At 41.1% G+C, this 14,397-nt stretch overlaps 1 protein-coding gene across 3 annotated transcripts in view; it reads left to right on the top strand.

Annotated features, from left to right (window-relative positions):
• ANK2 (ankyrin 2) overlaps nucleotides 1-14,397 on the top strand; it is a 592,965-nt gene that overhangs the window by 95,116 nt on the left and 483,452 nt on the right. For 2 of the 3 annotated variants that reach the window (XM_075929766.2, XM_075929765.2), the window contains exon 2: nucleotides 11,134-11,188. The exons of the other annotated variant lie outside the window; for it this stretch is intronic. In XM_075929766.2, the coding sequence (XP_075785881.2) occupies nucleotides 11,168-11,188 (21 nt within the window). In that variant the 5' untranslated portion in view covers nucleotides 11,134-11,167. The remainder of the gene's footprint in view (nucleotides 1-11,133; nucleotides 11,189-14,397) is intronic. 3 annotated transcript variants of the gene reach the window in all.

The raw sequence follows: 14,397 nt of genomic DNA, 5'->3' as shown, positions 1-14,397 counted from the left end.
CTTCTCCGCTTTGCTCAGCGTCTCCCTGGTCTGTAGACCAGGGAGACGCTGACCAAAGCAGTGGAAGATCCGGGCGGGACCGTGGCGCTGATCTGGAAGCGCCGCAGTCCCGCCCGGGTTCTCCGCCGCTTTGCTCCGCGTCTCACTAGTCTGCTGGCTCCTCTCCCCCCCCCCTACCAGCAGACCAGGGAGAAACAGAGCTGCTTTTCTCGCCCCGTCGTCGGTGGAGAGAAAATCCCCGTTCGTAACTGCGGATCCGACATTAGTCGGATCCGTGTAACTCGGGGACTGCCTGTAGTAAAGAATAAAATTGAGAGGCGTGTAGAAGAACATAATTTGTTGGACAAAAGTCGACATGGTTTCTGTAAAGGGAAATCATGTCTTACTAATCTATTAGAGTTCTTTGAGGTGTTGTTAAACATGCAGACAAGGGGGATCCAGTAGATATCGTATACTTAGATTTTCAGAAAGCCTTTGACAAGGTCCCTCACTAAAGGCTCTTGTGTAAATTACATTGCCACGGGATAAGAGGGAAGGTCCTTTCATGGATTGAGAACTGGTTAAAAGACAGGAAACAAAGGGTAGGAATAAATGGTAAATTTTCAGAATTGGAGTGGTGTACCCCAAGGGTCAGTCCTAGGACCAATCCTGTTCAACTTATTCATAAATGATCTGAAGAAAGGGGTAAGCAGTGAGGTGGTAAAGTTTGCGGATGATACCAAACTGTTTAGGATAGTCAAGACAAAAGCAGACTGTGAGGGACTCCAACAAGATCTCACCAAACTGAGTGATTGGGCAACAAAATGGCAAATGAAATTTAATGTGGATAATGTGTAGAATAATGCACATCGGGGAAAAATAACCCCAACTATACGTACAGGGGGCTAATTTGTGTATGACAAATCAGGAAAGAGATCTTGGAGTTATCGTGGACAGTTCTCTGAAAACTTCCACACGGTGTGCAGCGGTGGTCAAAAAGGCAAATAGGATGCTAGGAATTATTAAGAAAGGGATAGAAAATAAGACCCAGAATATCTTACTGCCCCTGTATAAAACTATGGTACGCCCTCATCTTGAATATTGTGTACAGATGTGGTCTCCTCACCTCAAAAAAGATATTTTAGCTTTAGAAAGGGTTCAGAAAAGGGCAACTAAAATGATTAGGTGTTTGGAACGGGTCCCATATGAAGAGAGGTTAAAACGACTGGGACTTTTCAGTTTAGAAAAGAGGAGACTGACGGGGGATATGATAGAGGTATATAAAATCATTAGTGGTATGGAGAGGGCGAATAAAGAAAAGTTATTTATTAGTTCCCATAATACAAGAACTAGAGGACACCAAATGAAGTTAATGGGTAGCAGGTTTTAAACTAATAGAAGAAAATTCTTCTTCACACAGCGTGTAGTCAGCCTGTGGAACTCCTTGCCAGAGGAGGCTGTGAAGGCTAGAACTATAACAGAGTTTAAAGAGAAGCTAGATAATTTCATGGAGGTTAGGTCCATAAAAGGCTATTAGCCTGAGGACAAAAATGGTGTCCCTGGCCTCTGTTTGCCAGAGGCTGGAGAAGGATGGTAGGAGACAAATCGCTTGATCATTGTCTTCAGTCCACCCTCTCTGGGGCACCTGATGCTGGCCGCTATCGGCAGACAGGCAACTAGGCTAGATCGACTTTTGGTCTGACCCAATACAGCCTTCTTATGTTCTTATAAGGTTATTTCTACCAAGTCGGTTATTTTAGCACACAAACTTATATTTAATTAAAATAATAATGATTCTAGAACCAGAGGCAGAACTATTAACTATTTCATATATTTAGGAAAACTATGGTTATCTATACTAGTGACTTTACAGAGAGCTGCTTTGTAAAGAAAGATGCAGTGGGTTTTTCTTTTTTACTGGGGAATAGAAATAATCTTTTTGTTTCTCCAGTGAATTAAATAGATTACTGCACCATTAGAGGTCAGATTCACTTTTACAGGCATCTTGGAAATAGATATTCCAGACTTCAGTACTTCAGCATTTTTAAGTGCATTGATGTAATCACAGCAAATGAAAATAGTGCATTTTAACCTATAAGCAATCAGATTGAATAAGGCTGCATCATATTGCCACTTGAAAATTCTGATTTAAAACTCAAAAAATCAGGATTTCATATTGATTGTCAACAAATTTAAAGTCTGATCCTGCAGGGTACTATGTGCCATCAACACATTTCAGAACTAGCCCCTTGGGAAGGTATTTTGTGTGTCTCTTTTTGGTGATGAGGAAGAGGGAAGAAACCATGAGTCTAATCCTCCAAATCTTTGCGTGCCAATAATTTTAAAGACTTTAAAGGATCAGGTCCTGTGAGATGTCAGTTTAAGCATTTATTAAGCTCCAACTTAGTATCAGATCAAACAGCATACAAGAGTGATTTTTTGTGTGTGTTGAACTTCTGTCATGAAAACCTTTCAGACGTCTTTTTGACTCCAAGAACATGTGTCAAAGTGAAAGAGTTCATGCTGCTAGAGCTTCAATATTGGACACATTGTGTAATTTACACTGTCTCTAATTGTATTAAACTTATGAGTCAAACTCTCACTGTGTTCCAAAAAACCTGTACAAAGGCAGCATTTGTTCTGCTTCTTTGTGACTCTTACTGATTCAGTTCCCGGCCAGAATGCTGAAACTAACAGAAAAAAATAGCTAGTTTCAGAACAGTTTGAAGGGAAATATTGAATGCCAGGTGGCCCAAAAAGGGAGAAATAGGTATATAAATCTTCTCCCTTGAATTTAAGATCCTAATTCTTCAAAGTTCTGCACTACTGTTTTATAGCTACAGTCTGTGATTTATATTCACTGGATGTTGCTTGGAGTGGTGTTTGCTGCTGTATCAATGTTTTATTTCCATATATTTGAAATGGGTGGCAGGTGAGAATGCTGACTGCACTGGGCTTGTGGAGAGAGCTGAGCAACACTGTGATACATAGAATCAGTGCAATTGGAACATTTTCAATAGCGGGGGTGCTGGAAGCCAGGTCCCTTATCCTTGTCCACTGCTCCCCATACACTACCTGCCCCAGAGTTGGGGCCAGGAGCAGGGCTGTACCTCTGGGAGGGAGGGCCTCAGAGAGATGTAGGGGAGCCAAGACTAGGGCCACTGCTGGCGGCGGGTGTGGGGCTGGCAGCTGAGACCCTATACATCAAAAATATTTTTAATGGCTAATCTACTTTGTCGCTTATGTATAAATAGGGGAAATACTTTTTTGAGAACAGGACGAAATACAAGAGAGGTTCTCCAGGAGTCATCCAATAATCCCCGAATCCTACATATAAATGTAGGTTTGTGTTTTGTCGCGAGAATCACAGGGCCAATGATGCATACCCAAGGGGGGAAGGACAGAACCAGGTAGACCGTTTTAGCAAATAAAAAATATTTATTTATAACAGTGATGCATTTATAGTATTTATTCTAAGATTTTTAATAGACCATGTTAATAATGAATTTACAGTATTTATTATATTTATTCTATGATTTCTAGTTAAACATGTCAGAGAGATAAGGATGGGAATGGCAAGGGGAATAGTCTCTATCCAAAAAATATCCAGTTACACTAATTAAATAAGTGATAACTACAAACTCTATGTACTACCCAAAACAAGTACAACACTACAAGAAAAAATCAAATCATACATACCAACTTGCACAGCACACGGACCATTTCAAAGATATCGGTTTGGTTGTGAAGGCCTTGGTTACGCCCGAGAGTCGGGGGAGGTGGCTGGTCGGTTCATCAGGCCGGCAGCGCTTTGAAGTATATAGGAAGACACATGCACGGTCGTACGTGTGTTGCGAAGACCTCCTTGAGCGAACCGTGCGATGGGTATTTATCCCCAAATCTGCACATCGCTTTCCTGTGCTTGCATATTACCATATATGGCTCAATGGTCACCAAGTGGGGGTCTGTGTCCCAAGGGTTGGGCCGAAACTGTGCAGGTTTCATGTGACCAGGTAAGCCCCGCAGTTCTCACGCCAAGGTGATGGGTGGGAGAGTCTGAGGCTATTTTCCCCTTTTCACACCTTCCCTTTTTCTAAAGGCAATGGTATGCAGGAAGGGTGCGGCCGGTTTCTCCAGAAGAGTACTGCAGCCCACTATAGCAGAGTGGCCTGGCCAAACTTTTTACTGGGGGCGCGGCAGTTTTTTTCTAACATGTTTCTCTTTATAGATTTATCACGTTTGTTGATGGCTATTGACTTGGCTCTCTTTTTTTAGTCACTGACTGTGTTACAGATGTGCCAACCCTTTGAATCCTTCAGGTTTTAAAGCAATTTGTCTGACCAAGCCTCCACTGCTCCTATGCCTTCTACTGGGATAAACCTAGGATCAGTAAATAGGGTGACCAGATAGCAAGGCAGGGTTGGGGGGGGGGGGCTGGAGGTAATAGGCACCTATATATATGAGAGCCTTAAATATTAAGACGATCCCTATAAAATCAGGACATCTGGTCCCCCTAACAATAGAAGTAAAGAAGTTGTGTTTGCTCCCTAAAGCAGTGGTTTTCAGTCCATGACTGTCGTGCTGGTGGGCCACGGACTTGGGGCTTGCCCACCCTGCAGCAGGAACCTGCACTAGTGCTCCGGCCTCCTCCCACTACGAAGATGGAGCAGTAGCACTGGTTGCTGGTGGGGGGGAGAGAGGAGTGAGACTCGCGGGCTGGATCTGGCTTGCAGGGTAAGGAAGTGGCTCCACATGCTGTTGCTCCTCCTCCCCCCAGCTGAGGGAATGGTAGCACAGGAAACTGCTTGCCTGGAGGCTTTCCCCACTGCTCCTATTGGCTGGAATCAATTAGCGCAGTAGGGGGCGGGGGAGTGTCTGGGAGTGGCGAGAGGCACAGAGCCTCCTTCATGCCCAGACCTGCACTGCCATGACCCTCCTTTAGATGACGCCTCAGACCCCCCACCGCACTCCTGCACACTCCCTCCCTCCCTCCGATACCCTCCTCCCTCAGCCACCCCTACACCCTACCTTCTGGCCAGACCCCAAACTCCCATGCCTTCCTGCACCCATTTTGTCAACATGGGTGGTTGGCTGGTGGTCCACAGAAAGGTCTTCATTAAGCAGGGTGGGCTGTGGGCCAAAAAGTTTGAGACCCACTGCCTTAGAGGAAGGCATATAAGTAGACGCGACAGAAGTGTATTTTGATTTTTTAAAATAATTTTGCTCCTGTATAAGAATATTTGTCAACAAAATTTAACAACAAACTTTAGATCCGGGCAAGTCACTGGATTTGGCACATATCTGGATCTTGGCAGTTGAGAGATACTTGTCCAAAAGATTCACCTTGATTATCAAATCCCAGAATTGTAGCCATGTGCACAGTAGGTTTAGGACATTTTTCAGCGGGATGTCTTCCTTCACGGTGTTTCTGGTACAGTCGTATAGAAATTCAGCTGGGTTGGCGTTAGCTGAAGATTTACCTACCTATACCTCCTGTACTGAAAGCCTCCATGCATCTCAGTCCTATAGGAGCTCAGGGTATAGACAATAGATGATGTTACCAGTATTTTCCCTCATCCAATTTTACCAGAACTGGGTCTACTGATTTAATTTTTTTTTAAATCAAATGAGGTTGCATTTTTACCATAAATGACAGATACCAAGACATCTTAGATATGTCATCTCTCTGCTAGGAATGGCCCTACTAATTTAGCCAAAGAGAGTTTTTGGTACCATACTCCCTCCTCCTTTCCCATAGCTGCTGAGCCAAACTTTCCTCTCCCGCCTCCCAACCCATAACCACTCAATCTCCCACCTGGGGCCCTAGTCCTGTGGGGCCTCTTGTGGCAACTGTAATATTAACAATTAATTTTCCTTAGACCCTTATTCTGGGTGTTGTCTTATATTATGGATCCAAATCTATGGAATTTAGCAGTTTAATGTTTCTGTTAATGTGTCTTCATTTCATTTTACTTTCGCAGTGATCTGAAGTTGGTTCAGATTAGGGATGTTAAATATGCGTTAATTGAATAGTCGATTAATCTCATGAATTCTTACTCAGCTATTCTATAAACCCTGGGGGACAGGCCAGCAGCCAGTGTGCTCCAGTCCCACTCTCGAGGAGCCCCCTGCCACTCTGCGCTGCTGCTTCTGTGTCAGAGGCAGCAGCGCGAAGGTGCCAGGTGGGAGCTGGTCCACAAAGGGAGCCATTTGAAAAACCAGCTCTCTTCAGACTGTCTGCCTTTTTCCTTGCATTGCTGCAGCACAGGGTGGCAACAGCCTCTGTCCGTGGGGGTGGAGCTGGGGCTAAGCTCCTGGACCCGGCGTGAACTGGAACTGAGCCGGACTACTTGCTCGCCTTGTTCCTAATACAGTTTAAATGCAGGGGTAGGTCCCAGAGCCAGTACAAGCCAGGACTGAGCCGGATGCTGGCCACCTGCTAAAAAATGTTCGGATTGGGGAGGGGGAGCGGGAAGAATCCATGTAGTCTACAGCATTAACCTATAAGCTTTTGCTTATCAGTTAATCAACTACACTATTACATCCCTAGTTTAGATGTTATGAACTTTATAAACAATTGGCCAAGTTTATCCCTGGTGAAACTGAATTGGCTTAGTGTGCATCAACAAGTATAAATGTACCCCATTATTATTATTTTATGAAAACAAATTGCTACAAAGAGACAGCGAATTCAGACTCCAAACTGTGACCAACTTAACTGTGACCAACGTCTTTTGGAACGATGTCCCATCCTTTCCCTTTAACTTACTGTTCTTTGTGGGGAAAAAACCCAGCTAGTATATTATAAGCCTAACTCACATTCCCCTGAAATCAATAAAAGTTGGACTGGAACCTAAGCAAGGACTCTCAAACATGTTATATTGGCGCCTTCAGCTACCCTGGCATACGGTGATCAAACGCTGTTGAGTTAATACCCACTTCTTCAAAACTATTCTGGGAACTGCAGACCTTAGTGCTGGCTGTGCTCCTACATGGCATGGCTTGCACAGGATGGTGAACTCAACAGCTTTCCAGAATTTTGTCCTCCAGCTTCAAGCATTTGCCTAAGTACTTTCCTCAACAAAGAATTTAACAACAAGCTTATGTCCTATATAATCATGCGCTGAAATGTTTTCCTGAATACAAATGCTTTCCTCATCTGCGGCCTTAATGTCATCCTTCTTGCTAACAGGGGAAGTGACGTTCCCAAAGGATGATAATACTGAAATATGCATAAGGATCTGAGGAGCAGTAATGTAAGATGGATCTACCCTGTCTTCAGGTGTACTGGTAGAGGCAGTGCTTCAGGATGATTTTAGTTTTGTGCTGTGTGAGAGGGAAAGGATGATGGAAATTGTCTCACCAAATACAGCTTGATGAGGGGAGAAGAAGATTAAATCTTCTGCAGCATTAACTAGTTTGATTCATGTGCAAAGCCATACATCTCAAATTGCCTAGACCTCATATGTAAAGTATTGTGTGACAAAATATCAAAATGAAGGACCCATCAAACTATCTGTAGGAAATGCTATGCAATTCATGACATTAGTGTGAATCACCTTGTCTGCAAACTCAAGTTCTAGATTGTTTCCCATGTATGTAAACATTAGTGATACAGACCAAATTTGTATGGAACATTTTAACTTTGGGATTAAAGTAAGAGATATTGCTCAAAATGAGGTGTGAGAGAGATGCATTCCTGCTCACATGATTTCTATTTGTGCCCAATGAAAGGCAACTGTTTTGGTTTCAGCATCATAAGATGATCAAGGTGAAGAATCAGCTATCATTTGCCAAATGGTAAATGACAAAATTATTGATGAACTGTGTTGTATATTCTGAAACTATGGTTTTTTGAAGATAGATGACTTTTGCACAAGTGCTTTTTGGTTTGAGGTGATTTCTAATTTTTCAAACTTCCCAGAGAGTATTGAAAACAATGAAGAGAAACACCAAATAATTGAAGGTCCTTAAATTTCTGTTCTGATCATCCTAATATTGAGTAGCTATTTATCAAGGCCAAGGGAAGGGAAGGGAGGGGGGGGAAAATAAAAAGTGATGCCTTTCATCACTAGACAGTTGTTCTCAGTCAGATGCCAGGAGAACATTGATTTGTCAGTCTGAAGAAGAAAGAAGTACATTTTAAATCCAGCTTAGTATATTGCACAGTTAAGATACAAGAGCATTATAAAATTTGAAACTGATCCAGGCACTGGAGAAGTCCATGAAATGTAGCTGGCAGTTAAGGTTCTCTTGGAAAAAGACTAAACATGCATAAGGACCAGAGGACTAAAGTTTTCTTTTTCAAAAGTGGATAATACAAGCTCTGCTGGCAGAGCTGAGCTTATTCACAGGCAGAACACAGCAGCACAACAGGAGATGGAAGCAACAGAATTTGTGCAATAAATGTGTGATTTTGGCAGTAACATGCAATCTTGGAATAACATAAAATCAGATGAATGAAGGCAGTTTTACAGTTCAGCTTATAAACTCTTCTCAGAGTGCAGTGGAGACCATTTGTTTTTTATCTTTTTTACACTATATTGTGAGAGATGTTCAAATCCATTCCCAACTTTGCAGAAAGCTAAGAAACAGGCAGATCTGAAAAACAGAAGGAATTGGTCCTGGGAACAACCTTTTGCTAAGAAATTCAAGTGCATTTTTTGTATTCAATGAAGAAGCCTTTTAGGAGAGTTTTGTGTTTTGTTTTGGTTGGAGTATTTTTTTGGGGGGAGGTGGAAAGGGGGGAGGGATAGAAGAGAGGGTTTGCCTGCATTTCTTTCATTCTGGGGTTGTGAAAGGTCATGTGGCTGGGAAGAGTTCCAAAAAAAACCATCATGTTGCAGAAAATGGTGCTGGTAATTCAGAGCATAACATTTTTCTCTTGGACCCTATGCACCTACATGAATACTTGTATTATTGTGTGTTCCAACAGTGGATAAAATGATGTAGACACTCAAAAGAAAGTATTGAAGATCACGCCCCTAGTTTAATGAGTTTATAATCTAAGTATAGACAAGAATAGCAGACAAACCATAGAAGAGTAGGTAAACGAGAGGACCTGGGTTATATCGTCAAGATTGTCTATTTCCCTTATTCATTTTTTGGAGTCATGTTGTTTTAAGTTTTTATATATTTTTTTAATTTGTGGTGAGCCGGTAAGGGTGGGAGAAGTGAGATTTTTAGGAAATGTAGTGAGTCTATAAGAAGAAAAGAAACGGGGAAATGAGGAGGAGAATTGAAGCAGCAAAGAGGAGGTGGGAGAGAAATGGACCAAGTGGAGGGTTAAAAAGAGGTGGGTAAAGCAAGCAGCGAAGTCATGTAGAAACTGCCATGAATGCTTTTATCCAAATTAGAGACCAAAAATATTCATTGTTCTGGTTCTGAAGCTGCAGTATTGTTTGGTTAGAAGTTCATTATAGGCTGCCCTGTACACCCTTCTGGTCTGGTTCCTGCTCTATATGGACAGTCAGCCATTGGGGACTGGGCCCCACCACAACTACTCTTGGATCTAATGGGGGAGTAAGAGAAGTGCTGAGATTCTGTGCTTATCTCTGGTTGTTCCTCGAGGCATTAAGCTAGCTGGTTTAGAGTGGCTTCTGTGAGCAAGGGCACAATGTGTGATGATGCTAATGTCATGGTTTCTGGGGCACAGAGTTGTTCTCTAGCTGTCTTTGAAGTCTGGTGGCATGCTCTAGAAGTGATTGGTGGTACACCAAGCAGCTCCCAGCACTGGTTGTTACTGGCTGGATGGTGTTTACTCTCCATTATCAGTGTTAGAAGGACTTTAGACTCTTTGCTACTGCAAGCACATCTTCAAGATGAGGCCAAAAGGTCAGTCTTGTGAATGCTTATGATTTTATCATGACTCTTCCTATATTTGGTAACTTTCTGAAAGCTCCAACTCCTAGAATGACTTTGTTATTACAGACTCTCGGGTTTGAATTCAGAATGAAATGTAAGTTTCTCGCTGTTACAATTACATAAAAAAAATTGAAAATGTTAACCTTAAAAGCGCAAAATACAGAAGGGAAGTACAAAGTACCCAAAGCTTATTTTTAAAAATCATGATTTTTGCAGCATTCGATTTTTTTGAGTGCTTTGGTTAGGGAAATTAGTTACTTCCAACCTACCTTTTCAGTTCCACAGGTTGTGGTATTTTTCACTTTCTGGTCTAAATGATGAAGTGTTGCTAAACACTTTTAAACAGTGTCCATGTTCTACCACAAAAATGGTTACACTTCAGTTTTGATGTAATGCCTAAAAATAGTGTATGAAGTGCTTTTGGATGTATCTTTCCATGATAATCTAGAGAGGGAAGTGGAAATACATGTATAGGAGATGAGAACAGAATTGGGGAATAGGTTATTTTGTGTTATCATCTAAACAAAAATGGGGTATAATTATGATTTGTGAAAAGTTCCTCTCAACTGTTTTTGTCTCTGTGTAAATTTGGCTATAACTAAATGATATCAAGATATCAGTAATGAAGGTGAAGTTTGACTATGGGTATTTCAACATTAAACAATACATGCTTTTAAGCACTAAATGAAATTGGTTTAACATATATGCAACGGCATAGCAGCCATATTAGAAGCTTTTGTGTTGAGTTGGGAGATGAAGGGGAAGGAGTCATGTGGCAAAGAACGGAGAGAAAAAGATAATTTACCTCTTTGTTTCCTGCTAAATAATATACTTGTCAGCAATCTGTTCCTCAGCCATAAATTCTAGCTGCATAATAATACTTATCTTTCATTTAACATGTTTTATCCACAGCACCTAAAGGACATTAGATATTATTATCCCCAGATAAAGGAAGCGACTTCCCCACATTGTAGGTCATGCCATAGACTGGGTTCAGAGCAGAGAATCAATGGGAGAAACCCTGGTCCTATTGAAGTCAGTGGCAAAACTTCTGTGGGCTTCTATAGGGCTGGATTTTACCCCAAGTCCTCTGGTTCAATGTCCTGTCTACTCTAATAGATTTTTCTAAAGTATCTCTTAAGAACTTGGACAAAGAGATAATATTTTGTTCTGTTAAGGAAGATTTAGAAGGGGAAACCAGATTTGCTTTCATGTTAAATGTATTGACAATGAAAGGCATATTTAAGAGTACTGGAAAATTCTAATTTTTTTTCCTTTTTTCCCCCCTAGGTAAGTAACCGAACATGAAGAATTGACATTTCAAATGACCACCATGTTGCAAAAGGTACTTTGGAATTTCACTGTAGTCCAAAAGGGCAGCATCTGAAGAAATTAGTTGTTTGCTTTTTATGGTTAATTCATTAAGTGCTTGTTGTAAGGAAATGAATTAAGCACAAATTAAAAGGCCATTTTATAGTTTTCTTAAAATAAGTTGGAAATTTAAAGTAATTTCAATATTTATGGGAGTCTGTTCTCTTCTCAATACTTGTATGTAACTCATTTAATGGACCAAATTCCATCAGTACTTTCCAGGCTTGTGGATTTCAGGATACTAGTAAACACTGAGGTCCATGCACAAGTAGAATTTGGCCCAATATGGAACAGCTGTGTGAGTACTGCAATGGTATATCACTGGAAGAAGTGAGATGATTTTAAGGAAGAATGGATTGTATAATTAATGAGAATTAGTTGTATGTGGGGGAGCCTTTGCAGCACTTAGTTCCCTACCTATTTATGGACTTCTTTAAGCTTCAGTGTGCTTACCCTTTCTGACTCTGAGATGCACACTGACTTGCTGGGGCAGGAGGTCCTGCTTTGGTTTGTCATATTATGGAGAGGAGAATACATTCTTTTCAGTATTTTTCTTTATTCTTTAGCCAGTATATTAAAATGGGTTAATTTGTGATAGGTTGAAAGACTAATAGGAGGATTTGAATGGTGGCATGAAAAGTGGACTGTTTAAGCATTTGTTTAACCTATTTTGCTTTTAAATTTTTCTTTCATTTTGAATGAGGTCATGTTGTATTGCTTCTTTACTGTTACTCATTTGAAAATCCATTTTGGATGCTGATCATAAAATAGATAGACGTGTGGTGTCTGACTCTCTGAGAGATGACATCATTGAGTAGTCTTGGAAAAGCCAAATGGCTCCTTGTTCTCTAGACAGTTCTATGCCAGCCAGATGATTATTTAAGTGTGTGTTTACCTAGTGATGGAAGGAGAGACGGTGTTAACAAAATGAAGAGATTTGTTCATAAACCCTCCCTCCTCCCAGCTTTTTAAGCCTTCTCTGCTGTATTTTGTTTTCAGTATTTGGCCTGCTGATTATCTGTGAGAAAATTCAAAGCCACTGACTGTACTTGCATAGAATGTTTGTTGTCAAAAGTAACAATCTCTGGAATCCTCCAGAAATGAGAGCCTGGCTACTGAGGAAACAACTGTCACTCAAAATAAATCAAGTGATCTTTTAAGAATGCTAATGTTTGTTTAATTGACAGTTTTGTGTGGTATCAACTGCTGGCTGAAACTAACCCCTATACTTACTCGCAGTTTTCCATTATGCCCCATTTTTCTTCTTTTGTTTACTCCTGTTGGGTCCCCATTGGGGGGATTGTCATTTTATGTAGACACGGAACTCTGTGTAGCCTCTCCTGAAAGTGATGTTGTGGCTACCTGGAGTTGCTCTAGGGGGAGTAGTTCAGTTTGCACTTTTCCTTATCTGGAAACTAATTGCTTTATTTTCATAAGTGCTGAAATATCCTGGTTCCTGATTGTTCCAATGGGTGCACATCACCTCTGAAAACTAGGACATACATGAGCTGAGAAAAGGGATGAGTCAAGTTTTTGTCTCCCCCACTAGCTCTCTTAGTAACACCAAGAACCTTTTAAAACTAGGGATATAACTGGTGGGCCCAGCCGGGCTGGAGTAGCCCCCTGCCTGACATGGGTTGGAAGCTGCTTCAGCCCAGCCAGGCCAACCGCATTGCACTGTGGGCTGGAGCAGCCCCACTTTCCACAGGATCCTGGTTAACTGGTTAAACGTAATGTTTAACCAGTTAACTCATCAAATGGGGCTTACGTCCTTATTTAGAACAAATATGCATATATGCAAAAGTGGTAAGGGTGGCAGTATCTAGCTCCCAGTGAACAAATGCTCAGCTTCCCCTTCGGTGTGGTACTGGCACTCAACCCCACTGTTGTAAAGCAACATATGAAAAAGGAGCATGTGTATGAATTGAAGATTTGTGCTTTCCTCCCATTTTTAACAAAGTGTGCAGATAAGACTAGTTTGTTGATCAGTCTTGTCAAGTATTGAAATGTGTAATGTTTTCTGATTAATGTGTAATTCAGTAACGATACAATATAAATTGGAAAAAGTAGAGATGAAACACAAAGCTAGACCTTTTAATGAAGGTCAACCTGTATTCAGACAAAGTATTTCCCGCTGCTACATATGAATAACATAATTTCTTCTGGTTTGCTCATGGAATGGGAATCCAAGATGTGGATTAAAATGTTCAGAAGTGCCTAAATGATTTAGTAGCGGAACCCCATGCACAAAACTGTATTGACTGTTGCATTGACGGTATTTGTGTATCAGAGGGTGACTGAAGAATGGAAATGCGACAATCGTGATAGGAAGTGTTTACCCCACTTCCAGCAAGAAGAGGAGGTTAATACACTATCTTGGTAGGGGAAGATAATATGTATCATACCCTAAAGAGATTATAGAAGATATCATTGCTAGAAGTGGGAAAGAGCTGACAGCTGCGCCTCTAAAAAGGAAGGGTTTTGGCTAGCAGGAGCTCGTTGGCCAAGGTTTTCAAAATTAACCAGTAGTTCTGGGTTTCTCAGTTTGAGAAACCTTAAGAAGAGTTAGGGTGAAATTCTGGCCCCATTGAAGCCAGAGGCAAAATTCTAACTTTGATGGAGGGAGCATTTCAGCTTTTGTTTTAAATGGTAGGTTTTCTGTGTAACCTTTGGATGGGCTAAAGTTTACTTTACTTCCCCACTGTAAGTGCCTCATCACAGCTCTATCGAAAGGTACATAGAGACCCATGATTCAGTCATTGAATATTTTCAGCAATGATTGCACAGGGTCCACCTCCTGACAGATACAAAGAAAATAGGAGGAATTAACTTAATTGAGTACCAACTTTATAACATTTTATAATAATTACTTAATTTTTACTAAATAACGTGGCATTCCCTGGAGAACTGGGGATACATTATTGTGAGCTGACTTATCTCAAAAGGCTGAAATAAAACTGTTTCAGACCAAAAGTGGTGATTTTGGTGACCAAAAGTCTGTGAATCCTAAATTCAGCAGGACATTGTGGCCCAAAATCTAAGATGACTATAGGAGAACCACAGTACAAAACCTCTCATTACTGTGCTTGTCTTAAGTATGTATTTGGGAATTACAACATCTGTGTAATGTCAGTGATAGTATTTACTTACACTTGAGTTTTATGAACCGAAGAAAAATATTTG

Source organism: Pelodiscus sinensis, chromosome 4 (genome assembly GCF_052426305.1).
Source record: "Pelodiscus sinensis isolate ZL-2025 chromosome 4, ASM5242630v1, whole genome shotgun sequence".
NCBI lineage: Eukaryota > Metazoa > Chordata > Testudines > Trionychidae > Pelodiscus > Pelodiscus sinensis.
This window is presented reverse-complemented; position numbering and strand designations above follow the sequence as displayed.